This window comes from Lepidochelys kempii, chromosome 8 (assembly GCF_965140285.1).
Source record: "Lepidochelys kempii isolate rLepKem1 chromosome 8, rLepKem1.hap1, whole genome shotgun sequence".
Lineage (NCBI taxonomy): Eukaryota > Metazoa > Chordata > Testudines > Cheloniidae > Lepidochelys > Lepidochelys kempii.
The window spans coordinates 16865647-16882785 of record NC_136387.1 but is presented as its reverse complement, the minus strand read 5'-3'; the positions used below and the strand labels follow the sequence as shown (position 1 = coordinate 16882785).

Sequence of the window (17139 nt, the reverse complement as noted above, 5' to 3'; positions counted from 1 at the left end):
CAATCATGCCAAGTAAACCTCGTTTCCTTCTTTGACTGGGCTACCGTCCTAGTAGATAGAGGGGAAGCTGCAGATGTGATATATCTTGATTTTAGTAAGGCTTATGACACAGTCTCTCATGAAATTCTCATAAGCAAACTAGGGAAATTACTATAAGATTGGTGTAAACCTGGTTGAAAGATTGTATTCAGAGTAGTTATTAATGCTTCTCTGTCAAAGTGGGGGGATGTATCCAGGGAGGACCCACAGGGGCGAGGCCTGTCTGATACTAGTCAATATTTTCATTAACTAATTGGATAACAGAGTAGAGGTGACACCAAGCTGGGAAGGGTTGGTAACACTTTGGAGGACAGGATTAGAATTCTAAATGACCTTGACAAATTGGAGAATTGATCTGAAATCAAGAAGATGAAATCCAGTAAAGACAAGTGCAAAGTACTACTCTTAGGAAGGAACACTCAGATGTACAACTACAAAATGGGGAACATCTGGCTAGGCAATAGTACAGCAGAAAAGGATTTGGGGGTTACAGTGGATCACAAATTGAAAATGAGTCAACAAGCTGCCGGACGCTGAGTTGTGGGATTTGGTGGGGCGAAGTTTTTGCTTTATTACACCCCATGCAGGTTCGGGGCGGCTGAGGAGGCAGTATGTTTCTGTTTAGCTCCCCGGGCTCATCAGTAATCTCCTTGACTCCAGAGAGATTACTGATGAACCCAGGAAGCTGAGTAGCAAATACCACTTCCTTAGCCACATGGGAACCTGCATGGGCATATGAAAAGTTTCTTTGGGAGGAGATGCTTTTCCCTGGGACAGCTTGGGGTCTGGGCTGGGGAGGCACGGCATGGCTGTGGCCGGCCCAAGGCTCCTGGCTGCGGGGGCGCTCAGGACCTCCTCTAGCCAGGGAGGGCGGGAGGGATGCTCGGTGCTTCTCCAGGTGGAAGGGGCTCATGGCTCCAGCCACTAGGCAGTGGCAGGGGTCTTGTGGCTCCAGCTGCAGAGGGGTGGTGGGGCTCTGGCCTCAGGGAACAGAACAGGTGGAGCTGGGGGCTAGCCTCCCCAAAGGAGGGCTCTACTTACCGCCCATGCTCTCCCTCCTAAATCAAGAAAATAGCAGACTATGATTTTGAGTACTTGTGGCACCTTAGAGACTAACAAATTTATTTGAGCATAAGGTTTCGTGAGCTACAGCTCACTTCATTGGCTGCTACTCTGAAACCTATGATTTTGAGGAGGCTGAGATCCTGTCATAGGCTTACTTATGCATCGTACAGTCTTCAGCCACTATGATGATTTAAAGTACTCCAGAGAAGCATTGCAGAAGCAAATGGTGAAAACATCTCACTCAAAGACCATGTGTGAAGAGGTGCAAAGTGGATATTGTCTTAGAAAAAGTGGAGTGTTGAAGTTAGAAAGTGCCAAGTGGTCATGTGTTAATCACAGTTTTAGAAAGGTTTGAATGCTTCTGTAGATGACAGTAGAGACAGATGTTGATAATAGCAGTGGTTCTTTCAGGAACTTTCCTGAATATTGAATTTCCTGGTCCAATCTGTTGATCTTATTGTTAGAAAAATATTTACCATTAGTGAGAAAACAGCCAAATATCAAAGTGAATTCAAAAAGTAACTCCATTCCACGTACATTTTCCTTCATTCTCCTGGATTCTCTGAATGGATAGTTGTATTAAATGGTAACCTTGACCTGTTATTGAAGCTGAAGATTTTCTCCACAGTAGGAAGTGAAGAGGAATCTTTGAGCATGGGGGGGCTTAGTATTAAGTATGACTATCTCAATGAGAAACATTAAGTACCCCAAAGAAAAATATTTCTCAGCCCTGGTCTACACTAGGACTTTAGGTCGAATTTAGCAGCGTTAAATCGATGTAAACCTGCACCCGTCCACACAATGAAGCCCTTTATTTCGACTTAAAGGGCTCTTAAAATAGATTTCCTTACTCCACCCCTGACAAGTGGATTAGTGCTTAAATCGACCTTGCCGGCTCGAATTTGGGGTACTGTGGACACAATTCGATGGTATTGGCCTCCGGGAGCTATCCCAGAGTGCTCCATTCTGACCGCTCTGGACAGCACTCTCAACTCAGATGCACTGGCCAGGTAGACAGGAAAAGAACCGTGAACTTTTAAATCTCATTTCCTGTTTGGCCAGCGTGACAACCTGCAGGTGACCATGCAGAGCTCATCAGCACAGGTGACCATGATGGAGTCCCAGAATCACAAAAGAGCTCCAGCATGGACCGAACAGGAGGTATGGGATCTGATCGCTGTTTTGGGAGAGGAATCCGTTGTATCAGAACTCCGTTCCAGTTTTCGAAATGCCAAAACCTTTGTCAAAATCTCCCAGGGCATGAAGGACAGAGGCCATAACAGGGACCCGAAGCAGTGCCGCGTGAAACTGAAGGAGCTGAGGCAAGCCTACCAGAAAACCAGAGAGGCGAACGGCCGCTCCGGGTCAGAGCCCCAAACATGCCGCTTCTATGATGAGCTGCATGCCATTTTAGGGGGTTCAGCCACCACTACCCCAGCTGTGTTGTTTGACTCCTTCAATGGAGATGGAGGCAATACGGAAGCAGGTTTTGGGGACAAAGAAGATGATAGCTCACAGCAAGCAAGCAGAGAAACCGGTTTTCCCGACAGCCAGGAACTGTTTCTCACCCTGGACCTGGAGCCAGTACCCCCCGAACCCACCCAAGGCTGCCTCCTGGACCCAGCAGGTGGAGAAGGGACCTCTGGTGAGTGTACCTTTTAAAATACTATACATGGTTTAAAAGCAAGCATGTGAAAGAATTACTTTGCGCTGGCATTCGCGGTTCTCCTAGATGTACTCCTAAAGCCTTTGCAAAAGGTTTCTGGGGAGGGCAGCCTTATTGTGTCCTTAATGGTAGGACACTTTACCACTCCAGGCCAGTAACACGTACTCAGGAATCATTGTAGAACAAAGCATTGCAGTGTATGTTTGCTGGCATTCAAACGACATCCATTCTTTATCTCTCTGTGTTATCCTCAGGAGAGTGAGATATAATTCATGGTCACCTGGTTGAAATAGAGTGCTTTTCTTCAGGGGTCACTCAGAGGAGCCCATTCCTGCTGGGCTGTTTGCCTGTGGCTAAACAGAAATGTTCCCCGCTGTTAGCCACAGGGAGGGGGGAGGGTTGAGGGGGTAGCCACGCGGTGGGGGGAGGCAAAATGCGACCTTGTAACGAAAGCACATGTGCTATGTATGTAATGTTAACAGCAAGGATTACCCTGAAAGAGTGTAGCCACTGTTTTATAAAATGTGTCTTTTTAAATACCGCTGTCCCTTTTTTTTCTCCACCAGCTGCATGTGTTTCAATGATCACAGGATCTTCTCCTTCCCAGAGGCTAGTGAAGCTTAGAAAGAAAAAAAAACGCACTCGCAATGAAATGTTCTCCGAGCTCATGCTGTCCTCCCACACTGACAGAGCATAGACGAATGCGTGGAGGCAAATAATGTCAGAGTGCAGGAAAGCACAAAATGACCGGGAGGAGAGGTGGCGGGCTGAAGAGAGTAAGTGGCAGGCTGAAGAGAGGGCTGAAGCTCAAATGTGGCGGCAGTGTGATGAGAGGAGGCAGGATTCAATGCTGTGGCTGCTGGCGGACCAAACCAGTATGCTCCAGTGTATGGTTGAGCTGCAGCAAAGGCAGCTGGAGCACAGACTGCCACTGCAGCCCCTGAGTAACCAACCGCCCTCCTCCCCAAGTTCCATAGCCTCCACACCCAGACGCCCAAGAACGCGGTGGGGGGGCCTCCGGCCAACCAGCCACCCCACCACAGAGGATTGCCCAAAAAAAAGAAGGCTGTCATTCAATAAATTTTAAAGTTGTAAACTTTTAAAGTGCTGTGCTTAAAGTGCTGTGTGGCATTTTCCTTCCCTCCTCCACCACCCTTCCTGGGCTACCTTGGTAGTCATCCCCCTATTTGTGTGATGAATGAATAAAGAATGCATGAATGTGAAGCAACAATGACTTTATTGCCTCTGCAAGTGGTGATTGACGGGAGGAGGGGCGGGTGGTTAGCTTACAGGGAAGTAGAGTGAACCAAGGGGCGGGGGGTTTCATCAAGGAGAAACAAACAGATCTTTCACACCGTAGCCTGGCCAGTCATGAAACTGGTTTTCAAAGCTTCTCTGATACGTACCGCGCCCTCCTGTGCTCTTCTAACCGCCCTGGTGTCTGGCTGCGCGTAACCAGCAGCCAGGCGATTTGCCTCAACCTCCCACCCCGCCATAAACGTCTCCCCCTTACTCTCACAGATATTGTGGAGCACACAGCAAGCAGTAATAACAGTGGGAATATTAGTTTCGCTGAGGTCTAAGTGAGTCAGTAAACTGCGCCAGCGCGCCTTTAAACGTCCAAATGCACATTCTACCACCATTCTGCACTTGTTCAGCCTGTAGTTGAACAGCTCCTGACTACTATCCAGGCTGCCTGTGTACGGCTTCATGAGCCATGGCATTAAGGGGTAGGCTGGGTCCCCAAGGATACATATAGGCATTTCAACATCCCCAACAGTTATTTTCTGGTCTGGGAATAAAGTCCCTTCCTGCAGCTTTTGAAACAGACCAGAGTTCCTGAAGATGCAAGCGTCATGTACCTTTCCCGGCCATCCCACGCTGATGTTGGTGAAACGTCCCTTGTGATCCACCAGAGCTTGCAGCACTATCGAAAAGTACCCCTTGCGGTTTATGTACTCGCCGGCTTGGTGCTCCGGTGCCAAGATAGGGATATGGGTTCCGTCTGTGGCCCCACCACAGTTAGAGAATCCCATTGCAGCAAAGCCATCCACTATGACCTGCACATTTCCCAGGGTCACTACCCTTGATATCAGCAGATCTTTGATTGCATGGGCTACTTGCATCACAGCAGCCCCCACAGTAGATTTGCCCACTCCAAATTGATTCCCAACTGACCGGTAGCTGTCTGGCGTTGCAAGCTTCCACAGGGCTATCGCCACTCGCTTCTCAACTGTGAGGGCTGCTCTCATCTTGGTATTCATGCGCTTCAGGGCAGGGGAAAGCAAGTCACAAAGTTCCATGAAAGTGCCCTTACGCATGCGAAAGTTTTGCAGCCACTGGAAATCGTCCCAGACCTGCAACACTATGCGGTCCCACCAGTCTGTGCTTGTTTCCCGAGCCCAGAATCGGCGTTCCACAGCATGAACCTGCCCCATTAGCACCATGATGCATGCATTGGCAGGGTCCATGCTTTCAGAGAAATCTGTGTCCATGTCCTGATCACTCACGTGACCGCGCTGACGTCGCCTCCTCGCCCGGTATCTCTTTGCCAGGTTCCGGTGCTGCATATACTGCTGGATAATGCGTGTGGTGTTTAATGTGCTCCTAATTGCCAAAGTGAGCTGAGCGGCCTCCATGCTTGCCTTGGTATGGCGTCTGCACAGGTAACTCAGGAAAAAAGGCGCGAAACGATTGTCTGCCCTTGCTTTCACAGAGGGAGGGAGGGAACGGGGGCCTGACGATATGTACCCAGAACCACCCGCGACAATGTTTTAGCCCCATCAGACATTGGGATCTCAACCCAGAATTCCAATGGGCAGCGGAGACTGTGGGAACTGTGGGATAGCTATCCACAGTGCAACGCTCCGGAAGTCGACTCTAGCCTCGGTACTGTGGAAGCGCTCCGCTGAGTTAATGCACTTGGAGCATTTTCTGTGAGGACACACACACTCGAATATATAACCGATTTCTAAAAAAACGACTTCTATAAATTCGACCTTATTCCGTAGTGTAGACATACCCTCATTTTCCAAGGTGTGTGGAGGGAGGGGGAGGAAATAATCTTAGAATAATGTTAGAAATTACCTTCCATGCATGATTTCTCTCTCTTATTTGAGCAGTGCTTTGTAGGTGATTCTGCAAGGAGGAAAAGGGATACAGTTTATAACCTATTCTTAAAAATGTGCAAAATTAGCAAATTAATGAGTATTCGTTATTTATGGGATGATTTAAAACTATGAATTGTGTATTCATGATTTCTTCATGCTGATATTTTGACTCTAACAAAGAAAGACTCCCTGTGCAGTGAACAAAAGTGAACTATAATAAAAGTAATCTCCTGGGTTAGGGTATTATCCTTCTCCCATTTCAAGTAAATGGCATAGTTCCCATTGACTTCAAAGGTTTTGGATCCACACCCTTAAAGAAACTTCTCCTTTGCATACAGTTTGCCAAAATGGTCACTTTAAGTTGTCTGTGTTTCAGACAGAAGTTACAGTCTGGGGCTTGAAGGATGGACAGGGGGTTAGGTGTAAGAAAATCAACAAATGATATCATTAGAAAACCAAAATAGACTTGAATAAAAAATTTACATCTCTATTTTCCCCATTAGTTATTTATGTGGAAAGTTCTGTTGGTTCCATAACACTAATCAAAGCTGCCTGTAATTATTGAGCCCTGCTACTAAACATGTTTGCTTCCCCGTCTTCTGAGTTCAGTTATTATTTGGTGTTATCAAGATGCGTTGAGCTTTATTTTTATTTTGCTTAATACTTTCCAAATCCATTTAAAAAAAAATCATGATACACAGATTTAGCTTTTAACTGTTTGATCTTATTTCATTTTTCTCTGACAAGAACTTGGGCTTGTTTTTATTAATCATTTGATAAACAAGCATGTGGATTTACCTCCACATGGGATTTTTGCTTGTTTTTATTAGTCTGTTTTGATAAAGAATCCTACTTTCTTATTCTACATTGCAATCTTTTGTTTAGATGTTCTAAATAATTCTGCATTTTGCTGCTCGTTGTTGTTTGTCTCAATAGAATCTGTTTCTGACTAGTTTGTACTCTTTCTGCTCATGGATTTTAATTTTTCTCAGCCAAATTTCCACATGTTCGCTAACTGCGAATCTATAGATATTGACATTAATCCCATAAAAGAGAAATGTTGTCAAACTCTTTCGTAGTGTAAGCTTGTCATGGTTCTGCTAAATTTTCTTTCCTTATTATTTTTGCAGATAGCCCAAAGGATAATAATAATAATAATAATTATATATATATATATATATATATATATATATAAATATTATAATAATTTATTAAACTATCTCTTGCTGATAACCCTGAGACAAACACTCTTGTGTTTGGACAAGAGACACTGAGCCTGTCAGCAAAGATTTCTGAATGTAAATTTTCAAAAAAACACACATTAACTACAGTTTAGTTTTCTACAAGAATGTTAGGTAAAGTGGGAGGTTAGAAGTAGAGACATTTGTGAATTATACTTTCTAGCATTTAAGGTTGACCTAAAGTGGTGGTCCCAACAGGTTAACTGTTCCCTAGTAAAGGATACAAAGGACCAGCTGCAGCAAAGGCCGCCTATTTGTTCTCCAGCGGTTTTTCTATGTATTATTATTAGTTGTAGTATTAGTATTATTTATTTATTATTATTTGTTTGAAAGCCTCTGTTTGAAAGTTGTTTGGCTGCGAAGAAAATCTTCAAAGCATGAATCAAGTATAACTGATGCAGCAATATCTGCTGGAGAGCCTGGTGTGAATTGTCCCATTCATTTAGCTGATGCTCACTCGGATGCAAATGGGATATTTTAATTGTTTCACATCTCATTAAAATGTGTAAGAAAGGAGAAGTGGTATGAAGATTTATAAGTGTATTATAAAGTGGAGGCAGGCTGATGTAGGACTAGCTTAGGCAGAGAGGAGGGGGAAAATGAGGCTGAAGATGCATAAATTAAGATGGGCAGGCCTTTAACAACTCATGGAATGGGCAGTGGCACTTAATCGGGTTTTATTCCTGAAACTCCGTTTTCAACAGTTTGGGAAATACCGATTTAAAGCAATATTTAAAAAAAAGAAAAAAGAGTTGAGGATTTTACAAAGTATGGGGGACTTAGGGTAGAAGATTAAAGAGCAACAGGGTCTCTCTCACTCCTCCAACTCCCCCTCTTCCCCATTAGGGATATCTGGGAACCCTAGTATTGTTAAATATCTTAGTTTAAGCTCCTGGATTGAGTGGGTCCATTACTTCTATTAATATAGGGGTTAATTTTCAGTATGGATTAAAATCTAGAAAGCTGTAGGAATTTCCACCTGCTGACTAAGATGTGAAGTTCCATCATGAATTTCTGTGATTAATTAGTAGCCTGGAAAAAGAATATTGTTTTTGTTGAATTTCTTGAATCATGACTCTGATATAAGCAATACAACATTTTAATACCTGCATATCACTGGGTACATAATCTGTAACAAAGATGATAGATTTAACAGGTCTAAATGCAAAATATACTATGTAAATACATTACTGAAGTTACTTAACATACGTGACTCCTCTTCTGACTATGACATGGTTTTCCAAGAAGTATGACTGAAATTTCTTCCCTCCTGTTTGTTTTTTAGCCCTGGAGTGAGATCTGATGTAAGCTCTTCTCCATCCACCACCTCAACAGCAACAGGACCACCTCCCAAGCTTTGCCTGGTCTGTTCTGATGAAGCCTCTGGATGTCATTATGGTGTCCTAACTTGCGGCAGCTGCAAAGTATTCTTCAAAAGAGCTGTGGAAGGTAGGATGTGTTTTGAGAGTTTATTATCTGTTAAAAATTATAAAACATATGTACAACCTAATGCCTCTGCAGGCATCCTTGCTACTTCCTAGAATCCTATGGGAAATTAACTATTTCTTCTACAAATGCTGACCTCATGTGTATTCCACTGTGGGTACACGTGTACGCCATGTGCCCAGAGTCAGAGAATTTTGAAAGTAGTGTCTGTTGGTCTGCTCATGTACCCTCACTGTCCTCTGTGCCTCCAACTGTGGAGGTAAAGACCAGAGCTGACCAACCACTTCTCCAGTTCCTTCTTACCACCGTGTGACCTACGTCAGATCCTCCAGCATCCGGATCTTTGTCTTCCTTTGTTCTTTAGTCTGTAAAAATATATAGTAAATAGTTTTGAATTTTACTCAATAGTTTTAGCTAAGTTTTATAGTTAAGTAATTCCCCGTCTTGGGGAATTATCCTTGTGTACCACGTTAAGGGTGCTGTACTACATTCAGGCCTGTACACTTCAAGATCTGTACTTGTTGCCCATGCTCCTTCTTAGTCAGTGATGACCATCAGTGCTGCCTGTCCTGCCATGGGGAAGCTTGTGTCATGGCACGGTGCAGTGTCTGGTACACTTTTCCCAGTAGTACCAGGAAGTGCAGGAATTTGTCTTAAGAAGCACTTAACGGAGAAAGCTAAGAGATCACAGTCGGATCTGGGCTGGGGGACCTTTCCCCCAACCCCATTCAGCAGCTTGACTCAGCAAGGATTGCACTTCCTGCCATGAGGTCTGAGTTAGGCAAGGGAATCTACTCCCACAGACCCCATCGGGGTCTTGTCAAGAAGGCAGGAAGCATTCTCATAAACATGAGAGCAAATCCTCCTCCAGGTCCACTTCTAAGAAGTTGGATATAACCCTGCATAAGTTGATTTGGAGAGACAGGACCCCTCACACTCCAGGGACAGCAGAGTCTCATGCTCCACCTGATGACATTTTTGCTCTCCTTGATCCCCCAATTTCCTTAAGGGAGGAGTGTGTTCCCCATCCCATTGTCCAGCCATGGTTTCCTTCCAGCTGAACCGTCAGTACCACTGATGGATCCAGAATTGGCATTTTCTCTCTCAGTAGATTCTGAACCCCTGAGGAACTGATGTCTCCTCCTCTGAGGACAGGGGACCTGAGGACAGGGGACCTGGACTAGTCTGGAGCCAACCTCCACCTCAGCACCTGCCTCACAGCTGTTGGTACCCCAAGCTGTGGGCACCTCCACAAACACACTTTGACTTGTTTTACTGGCCATGTTGGGGCCGTACCACCCTGCAGAGTTGACGTGATCCGCTAGGGAGTCAGTTCACCATTCCCCTGCAAGAGGACAGCCAGAGCTTCCATCTGACCCCATGGAAGCGGGAGGATTATGAGCCATATCCAGCAATTCTTCTGGTACCGACAAGACTGTCATCATCTATGGATGAAGCAGTTTCTCCAATATCTTCTCCCATACATATCCCTAGTGACCATAAGCAGTTCCAGGAACTGTTATGTAGGATGGTAGTGGCACTGCAGATCTCCCTTGAGGAAATTCAGGATCCCCAACATAAACTCCTGGACATCCTACAGGCTTTTGGATCCAGCCAAATAGTGCTTCCTGTTAATGAAGCCATTCTGGAACCAGCAAGAGCAGTCTGGTGTACCCCAGCCACTAGTGCCGTACCCCTAAGAGAGCAGAAAAATGCTATTGTCTTCTCATTCTACAACTAATTCTTTGGTTATCCAGTTTGCTATGGAGACTTCTAGACAGCAATACCCTAAGTCTACTCTGGTTGACAAAGCAGGTAAACACCTAGATTTATTGGGAAGGAAGGTCTTCACTTCTTCTAACCCTCAGTTCAGAATAGCCAATTACCAAGCACTGTTGCCTAAGTATGATTACCTGAAATATTCCAAATCCATGGACTTCATCAACAAGTTTCCTTAACACGACAGCTCCATTCCACGCTCTCATTGAGGAAGGCAAGTCGGTTGCCAGGATCAGTGGTAGAAGCAGCAGAGACACCTTCAAGATAAATGGCAATAGCCATTGTCATGTGCCTTGAATCATTGCTTCACGCTTCGGGGTTTCTCAGAGAGATCCAGAACACTGTGGAGAACCTGCCCTTGGATGAAACCCATCTCTAACCAAAAGATAGATGGGTCCTTACACATTCTAAAGGATTCCAGGGCCACCTTCCTCTCCCTGGGAACATATATAGTGGCCCCAAGAGAAAATTCCACAGGCAATCAACCACTTTACCACCAGCAGCCTTGTAAGCCACCATGTAAGGGGCAGTGGGTTCAGAAGTCCTGTTTCCCTGCACCTTCTGCCAGCCTGAGCATCAGCATCATCCTGCCCCCAGCCAAATGAACATTTTGACAGGCGTTCAAGAGCTGCAAATGTATGACATCACCAACTGCTGATTCCCACACATCCTAGCACTCTTTTTCCAGACCTGGAGTGAAATAACAATGGACAAGTGTCTGTTAATCTTCATCCATTCCAATTATGCAATTTAATTTACCCTATTGCTCTCTCCAAATCCTTCATTCCTGCCCCTTTTCAGGGGCCATTCTAATGAGGAGATTCTCAAATAAGAAATAGAGTCCTCCTTACAGCAAGAAGCAATAGAGCGGGTTCCTCTTGAGCACCAAGGAAAGGGTGACACGTCTTTTGGGACCAGGGCTGTCCCTACCCATATGCAAAGTATGCAGCTGCATAGGGCACCAGGAAATTTGGGGCACCAAATTTTCTGGTGCCCTGTGCAGCTGCATGCTGCTCCAGCCCCTGCCCCACCTCTTTCCCATGGCCCCTGCTCCACCCCCACCTGCCCCCACTCCACCCCTTCCCAAAAGCTCCCGCCCTGCTTCTCCCCACTCCCACCCCCAATGAGGACTGCTACAGGGCTGGGCCTGCCCTTACCAGCAGTGGGAAGTGCAGTGACCCGGCCCCAGCCGCACTGCTGGTGAGTGCTGGGGGGTGGGGTTCCCCCCTACCCCCCCCAAGCTAGCCCCGGCCCCCTGGGGGTGCTGCTTAGGGCCCAAGAATAGCTAGGGATGGCCCTGTTCGGGACAGTGGTTCTTCAAATAGCTGTGCCACTAGTATCCTCCTCCTATTTGAGTACTGCTTATCAGTCACCTGCAGTGGAATAGACATAGGAACCAGCAATCAAAGAAGAAGAGAAAGTTACTTACCGTATCGCAAGTGAAGATTCTTTGAGGTCTGTGGTCCCTATCTATATTGCACTACCCACCCCCTCCTTCACCTCTGCATTCTTCAATTTGTGGGAGTGAAAGAACTGGAGAGATGCTCAGTCTGCTCTACCTTCATGGTTGGAGCCATGAGGAGAGTGAGGATGTATACATGAGCCAAGTGACGCTGCTTTCAGAATTCTCCAGCTCTGGGTGCATGAAGCACGTGCATACCCACAGTGGAATACATATGGAGACTACCCATCTTGAGAAATTTCCAATTACTGTAAAGTAAGTAACTTTCTCATATCTAGACTATGTTCCTAGTAAAAAAAAAAAAAATTGATAGTGGTGTGAGTACCTAAAGCATGGAGTACATGTACATTTATATAATACACCCATTCACTGAGAGTGTGAGAGGGTTTATTGTTATCTTTGCTTGGTATCATTTATTTTTGTTTGCTTTTCTTTCATTGGTTGTGTTGTTGGTGTCATTTTTATGTAAATTGTGTGTGTTAATATGTGATAAAACTTATATAGGGCATGTGATTTTGAAGGTCAAAGTTTAAGTAGACTGTATGCCAGCTATGTGTGACATCCTATATGGAAATTGATAAGTTTATCTTAAACAATCCCATAATAGTATTATAGCAGTTTTACAACATTTGCTGTAAACAATTATGCTCATCAACCTGTTATATTCTATAAATGGGTGTATGTATTTTTTGAGATCACTAGATGACAGCATTGTGATAAACGACTGTCAAGGTTTCTCCCTGATCTAAGTAGTAGTAAAGCAACAATTTAAAAAAAAAGAGAGAGAAGATATGAGCTTACAATGTGTAAGGCAGCTCAACCCTTCTTCCCCCTCCCCCAGCACCAATATGATTTTGGGGTGCATACACAAGCATTATGAAATGGACCAGGTTCTGCCTCCTTATATGACCAGCAGAAAGATGTGGGCAAGTTGCAGTTGTTGGGGAAGATTTTTTTTTAATTAAAAGCTTACCATAATTCTCACACCCTAAGCTACATAATGTCAGTCTTGCCTTGGAAGAATCATGCTAGCTCCTAAAGGGCAGATGAAAAGGTTTGGTGTCTGATGTCTCTTGCTTGCAGCAATCCTTACTCATTTTGAGATGAATCATCCTAGCTGGCTACCCATCTTTCACAAACAACGCCAACATGGGGGGACATTATTCTCAACCAAAATATCTCTAAGGGCTTCTCCCCGGAAAACAGTGGGATACAAATTTGTTTCATACAGGTATGTGGGGCTTTGGTCCTTGAAATTAAATGTGTAGGCAAAGCAGCTCCCAGCTCTTTTTGTGATATAATGGGAAGCTTTTATGAAAACCTGAGGTTATTCAGAATTATCAGAAAAGCCATCTTGCAGTCCTGGCTCCTGCCAGACACTATAGGAAGGAATACAGATTTTTAGAAAGTTGAAGCAGTCTCTGAAGTATAACAGGAAAAAATATCACTTTGCAAGTGGTAGCTAGAACAAGGGCTAAGGCGACATCACTAGCTGCTATCAGTTGCCTCAGAGCTATCCGCGTGGCCTCCAGTCAGCCCTGTCTGGAATTAGACCCCCAATTGATGTCAGAGTCTTTTATTTTGGGAGCATATGGCTACCTATAGCTTTGGTAAAAACTGTTGTCACTGGACATTGTCCAAAGGGGATATTCTGTGGAGGTGTGCAAGGATCATAGGAACAACTTTGTTCTATTCCCAGTCTCTAGCAACCCCATAGAAATGTCAGGACCTGAATGAAACTACCCATCATCTACTTCACATCAGAGACATACAGCCTATTCCACATGCTGTTTTTAGCCACAGATAATCAGGAGCACACATAGCAGAGCTCTGTCTGATACATCTGAATAAGTTCCTAAAGGAGGCTTATCTCCATTTCCCATTGTACTGTTCCATAGACAGTTCTTCTGGTGTGCATATGGATGGTAGCTTTTGTGGAGGCTGGGGGTGGCTTCCCAAATTTGATTCACCTTTATCTGTCCCAAAGGGCAATTTTTCTTATCATCGTTCTGTACAGAGAGAAAAAGTAGAAACACACCCAGAGTAATAAATTTTCTGGAGTATTTCCTATATTGATATCTGCTACACAGCCATCAATACATACATTCACCAACTTCTACATATTTATCATACAGTCTTTTGTCAGTGCCATTTTTTGGCAGAAAACTTCTCAATGTCTTCGTGCCAAAGGGAAGAAGATAGAGGATATATGTAAAATTTCCTTTCTTCAGATAATAAGGTCCACAGATCTAGCCCACACTGGAAACAAATGGATCATCCAGAATAAAGATGGAAATTGAAACCCAAAGACTTGGATTTGTTTCATTAAGAAGAATATCCCATTCTCTCTGCCAAAGGAGAGATTATGCTTTTTTTCCCTCAAAGAATATTTAGCCCAATCCATAATTTAGGAAACTAGAATGGAATTATTCTGGCTGTGGAAGTTCTCTCAACTGACAGCAGCTTCTCTGGGTGAGGCATTCCTCTTCTGCCAGTGACTGACAGGTCTGGTTCTGCCTTTGAGCTGCAAGCAGGCTGAAATATCCATTATAACTGATCTGTGGACTTTACTGCCTGAAGACAGGAAACTTTCAGGTAAGCATGGAATTTTCCTGGTATGGATTGCAGCATAACGGGATTGGGCCCACAGTTTGAGGATGTGACAGATTGCTGTAGATCTGTACTAAGTTATGTCACCTAATTTTGTTTTTTGACTTCCATTTTATATCAGTCCTTGTGTCCTCTATTGGGATCCAGCTTGAACTGGTATATGTGTAGCTTGTTTTTAATGTATAAAACGGCCGGAAAAGGAGGAGGTATTTCTTACCTGGTGGAGAGCTGACATTAGGAAGAGTCATCCAGACTGATTTGCAACTAAATATAGCCTTTTATGGTATATTTGGTGGTTCTTTTTGCTAATCAGGCAGATACACTATATATAGCTTAACGTATATTTATTCAGATTCTTAATTTTTATTACTTTTATTTTGCAAGAAAATGATGAATAATACACTTCTTATTTACCAGATGATGATTCATTTTTTTACTCGTGCTTTGTGTCAAGTTCTATTTGGATGGAAATTCAATTTAAAATGCACAAAACCAGTATTTTAATATTGATTGATTATTTAAATGAAACTACCTAAAGATGTTCCACATGCATTAGAAGAAAGTTATCAAAACATGTTTTATATTTAAAACTAATTGATTTATTAAGCAAAGGAAGTATGATCTATAGTTAGTGAATTGAACTGATTATTTCTGTTCATCATGTCCTTAAAGATTTTAGAACTAGCAAATCTCATCCTCTCAACTAGTCATGGAACTCAACTAGTTGAATAAACTGAAATGAAGAAAATCCTCTTTCTGGATCTGCAGAAGAGGTTACTGCTGTTGAAAGCTGGTTTAGCACGTCATAAACTCTAGGTTCAGGTGCTTAGGGAGTGATTTCCACCAGTTCAGCAGTCTGACTTTTAAAAAAAGCTTGGCAGCAAACATGTACTGCTTAATATTTTTTATTTAATTTAAATTGTTTTAATAGATTATACTAAGTTTAGGCCTTAACAGAGGTTGTTATAATTTCAAATGTAATTTTAAGTAGGTTTATTTTTTTTAAATATTTAATTTAAATTAAAAAATCCGATATACAAAACATTAAAAATCAGCCATTTTTATCCATCCTGCTGCCAAGAGGGGAGAGTGTTCCTGAGTGACCCAGAGCTATTAATAGGGATGAGTCACTATCCAGACCTAGGGAGCTTTGGAGCATATGGTCATCAGTGGTTGGATCTCCTCACAACAGACTCGTATCCATTCAGAGGATGGAACTGGACTGGGTTGTGACAGAGAACTTCCTTGTGCAAAGCATATTTAGTAGCTCCTGTATTGTAAACCTAGAAGAGCAGGGCCATATTGTGAAAAGTGCTCTGCACCCAGTGGTTGCCGTTGTTCTCAACAGGGGGAATCAGGATTCCATGCCCTTTTGAAAATCTGGCCCACAGGGTTGTGTGCTCGTTTCAGTTTTTGGAAGCTGCTTTAAGAAGGGAAGTTTAATTAGCAGTTTTAGCTATGTGACACTCCTGAATGAACTGTGGTGGGATAAGATATGACATGACAGGCCCTGTAATTTAAACTTTTAAATGTCATTAAGGGAGTAAAGGTCTTTATTTGCTGCAGTTTTAATACCTTCCATTTGTAATCCTTGAGGATTACTGTATTTTAATGAAATAATCTTTATCCTTGTACAGTTTGGTTAAATGGTATACCTATCAGAGTCCTTATTTGTAAGTATACAAGAAACTCACAAACACTGCATCTCCTTTTTAGAGGATTCCAATAACAGTGATAATTATTATATAGTTATATCATTGTAACACTTCATAACACATTTATATAGACTTAAAAGAAACTTGATCCCTGCTGCAATGCTCGGCATTGACAAAGAGAGGGTAGAGGAGAGGCAAATAGGTTGAGAAGTCCTGATATTCTCTTCAATTGAAAATAAGGTAGTGGAAAAGGGTGTGAAGGAGACTGGTGAATACTCAAATGGAACAAGTGAGTTTTGAGGAGGGATTCAAAGGAGAATGAGTATACTGAAAGGCAGGGCCGGCTCCAGGCACCAGGAAAGGAAGCAGGTGCCTGGGGCAGCCAATAGAAAGGGGCAGCACTCCGTCTGTCATCAGGGTGGCACTTCCAAGTCTTCGGTAGCGGGCCCTCAGTCCCTCTCTTCCTCTTCAGCGGCACTTCGGCGGCACCTCAACCAGGCTTGGTGGTGGTTTTTTTTCCTTCGCGGCAAAAAAGCTGGAGCAAGCCCTGCTGAAAGGTGGGGAGGAGTGTCATTTCCGGAGAAGGGAGCAGCGTGAGAAAAGGCACACAAGCAAGAGTGGGAAGGTGCTGGAATCTCAAAAGAGACAGAATCAGGAAATTATATTGTGACTGTTTCGTGGGCGTCAGCAGATTTGTTTGGTCTGTTCTGATATCCAGAAGCAGCATGCCTGCAGTGTGGTTTGTAAAGCAAGAGTGGTTAGATCAACAACAACCTTTCACTGCTCCCATCATGGTCTAATATAGTCCTCAGCACTACATTTGAAGCATTCATATCTGTGGTAAGCGCTTTTAAAAACTTTCCAATTTGTTCTCTAATCATTAGCTACCTTTACCACTGTATTGCCTCAACTGCCATTGTTTAGTTACAAAGGTGACTGAAAAGGTTGGTGTTTTTTATACAACCCTATACCTTTGCATAGCTTCCAGGCTCGCATGAAGCAGAGCAGTGTGCAATCACCTTACTTCCATTCACCACAAAATGTTAATGGGGGGACAGAGGTCTAC

At 43.6% G+C, this 17139-nt stretch overlaps 1 protein-coding gene across 2 annotated transcripts in view; it reads left to right on the top strand.

Moving 5' to 3' along the window:
* NR3C1 (nuclear receptor subfamily 3 group C member 1) overlaps positions 1–17139 on the top strand; it is a 160612-nt gene that overhangs the window by 96856 nt on the left and 46617 nt on the right. For both annotated transcript variants that reach the window (XM_073355716.1, XM_073355717.2), the window contains exon 3: positions 8407–8570. In XM_073355716.1, coding sequence (XP_073211817.1) covers positions 8407–8570 — 164 coding nt within the window. The remainder of the gene's footprint in view (positions 1–8406; positions 8571–17139) is intronic.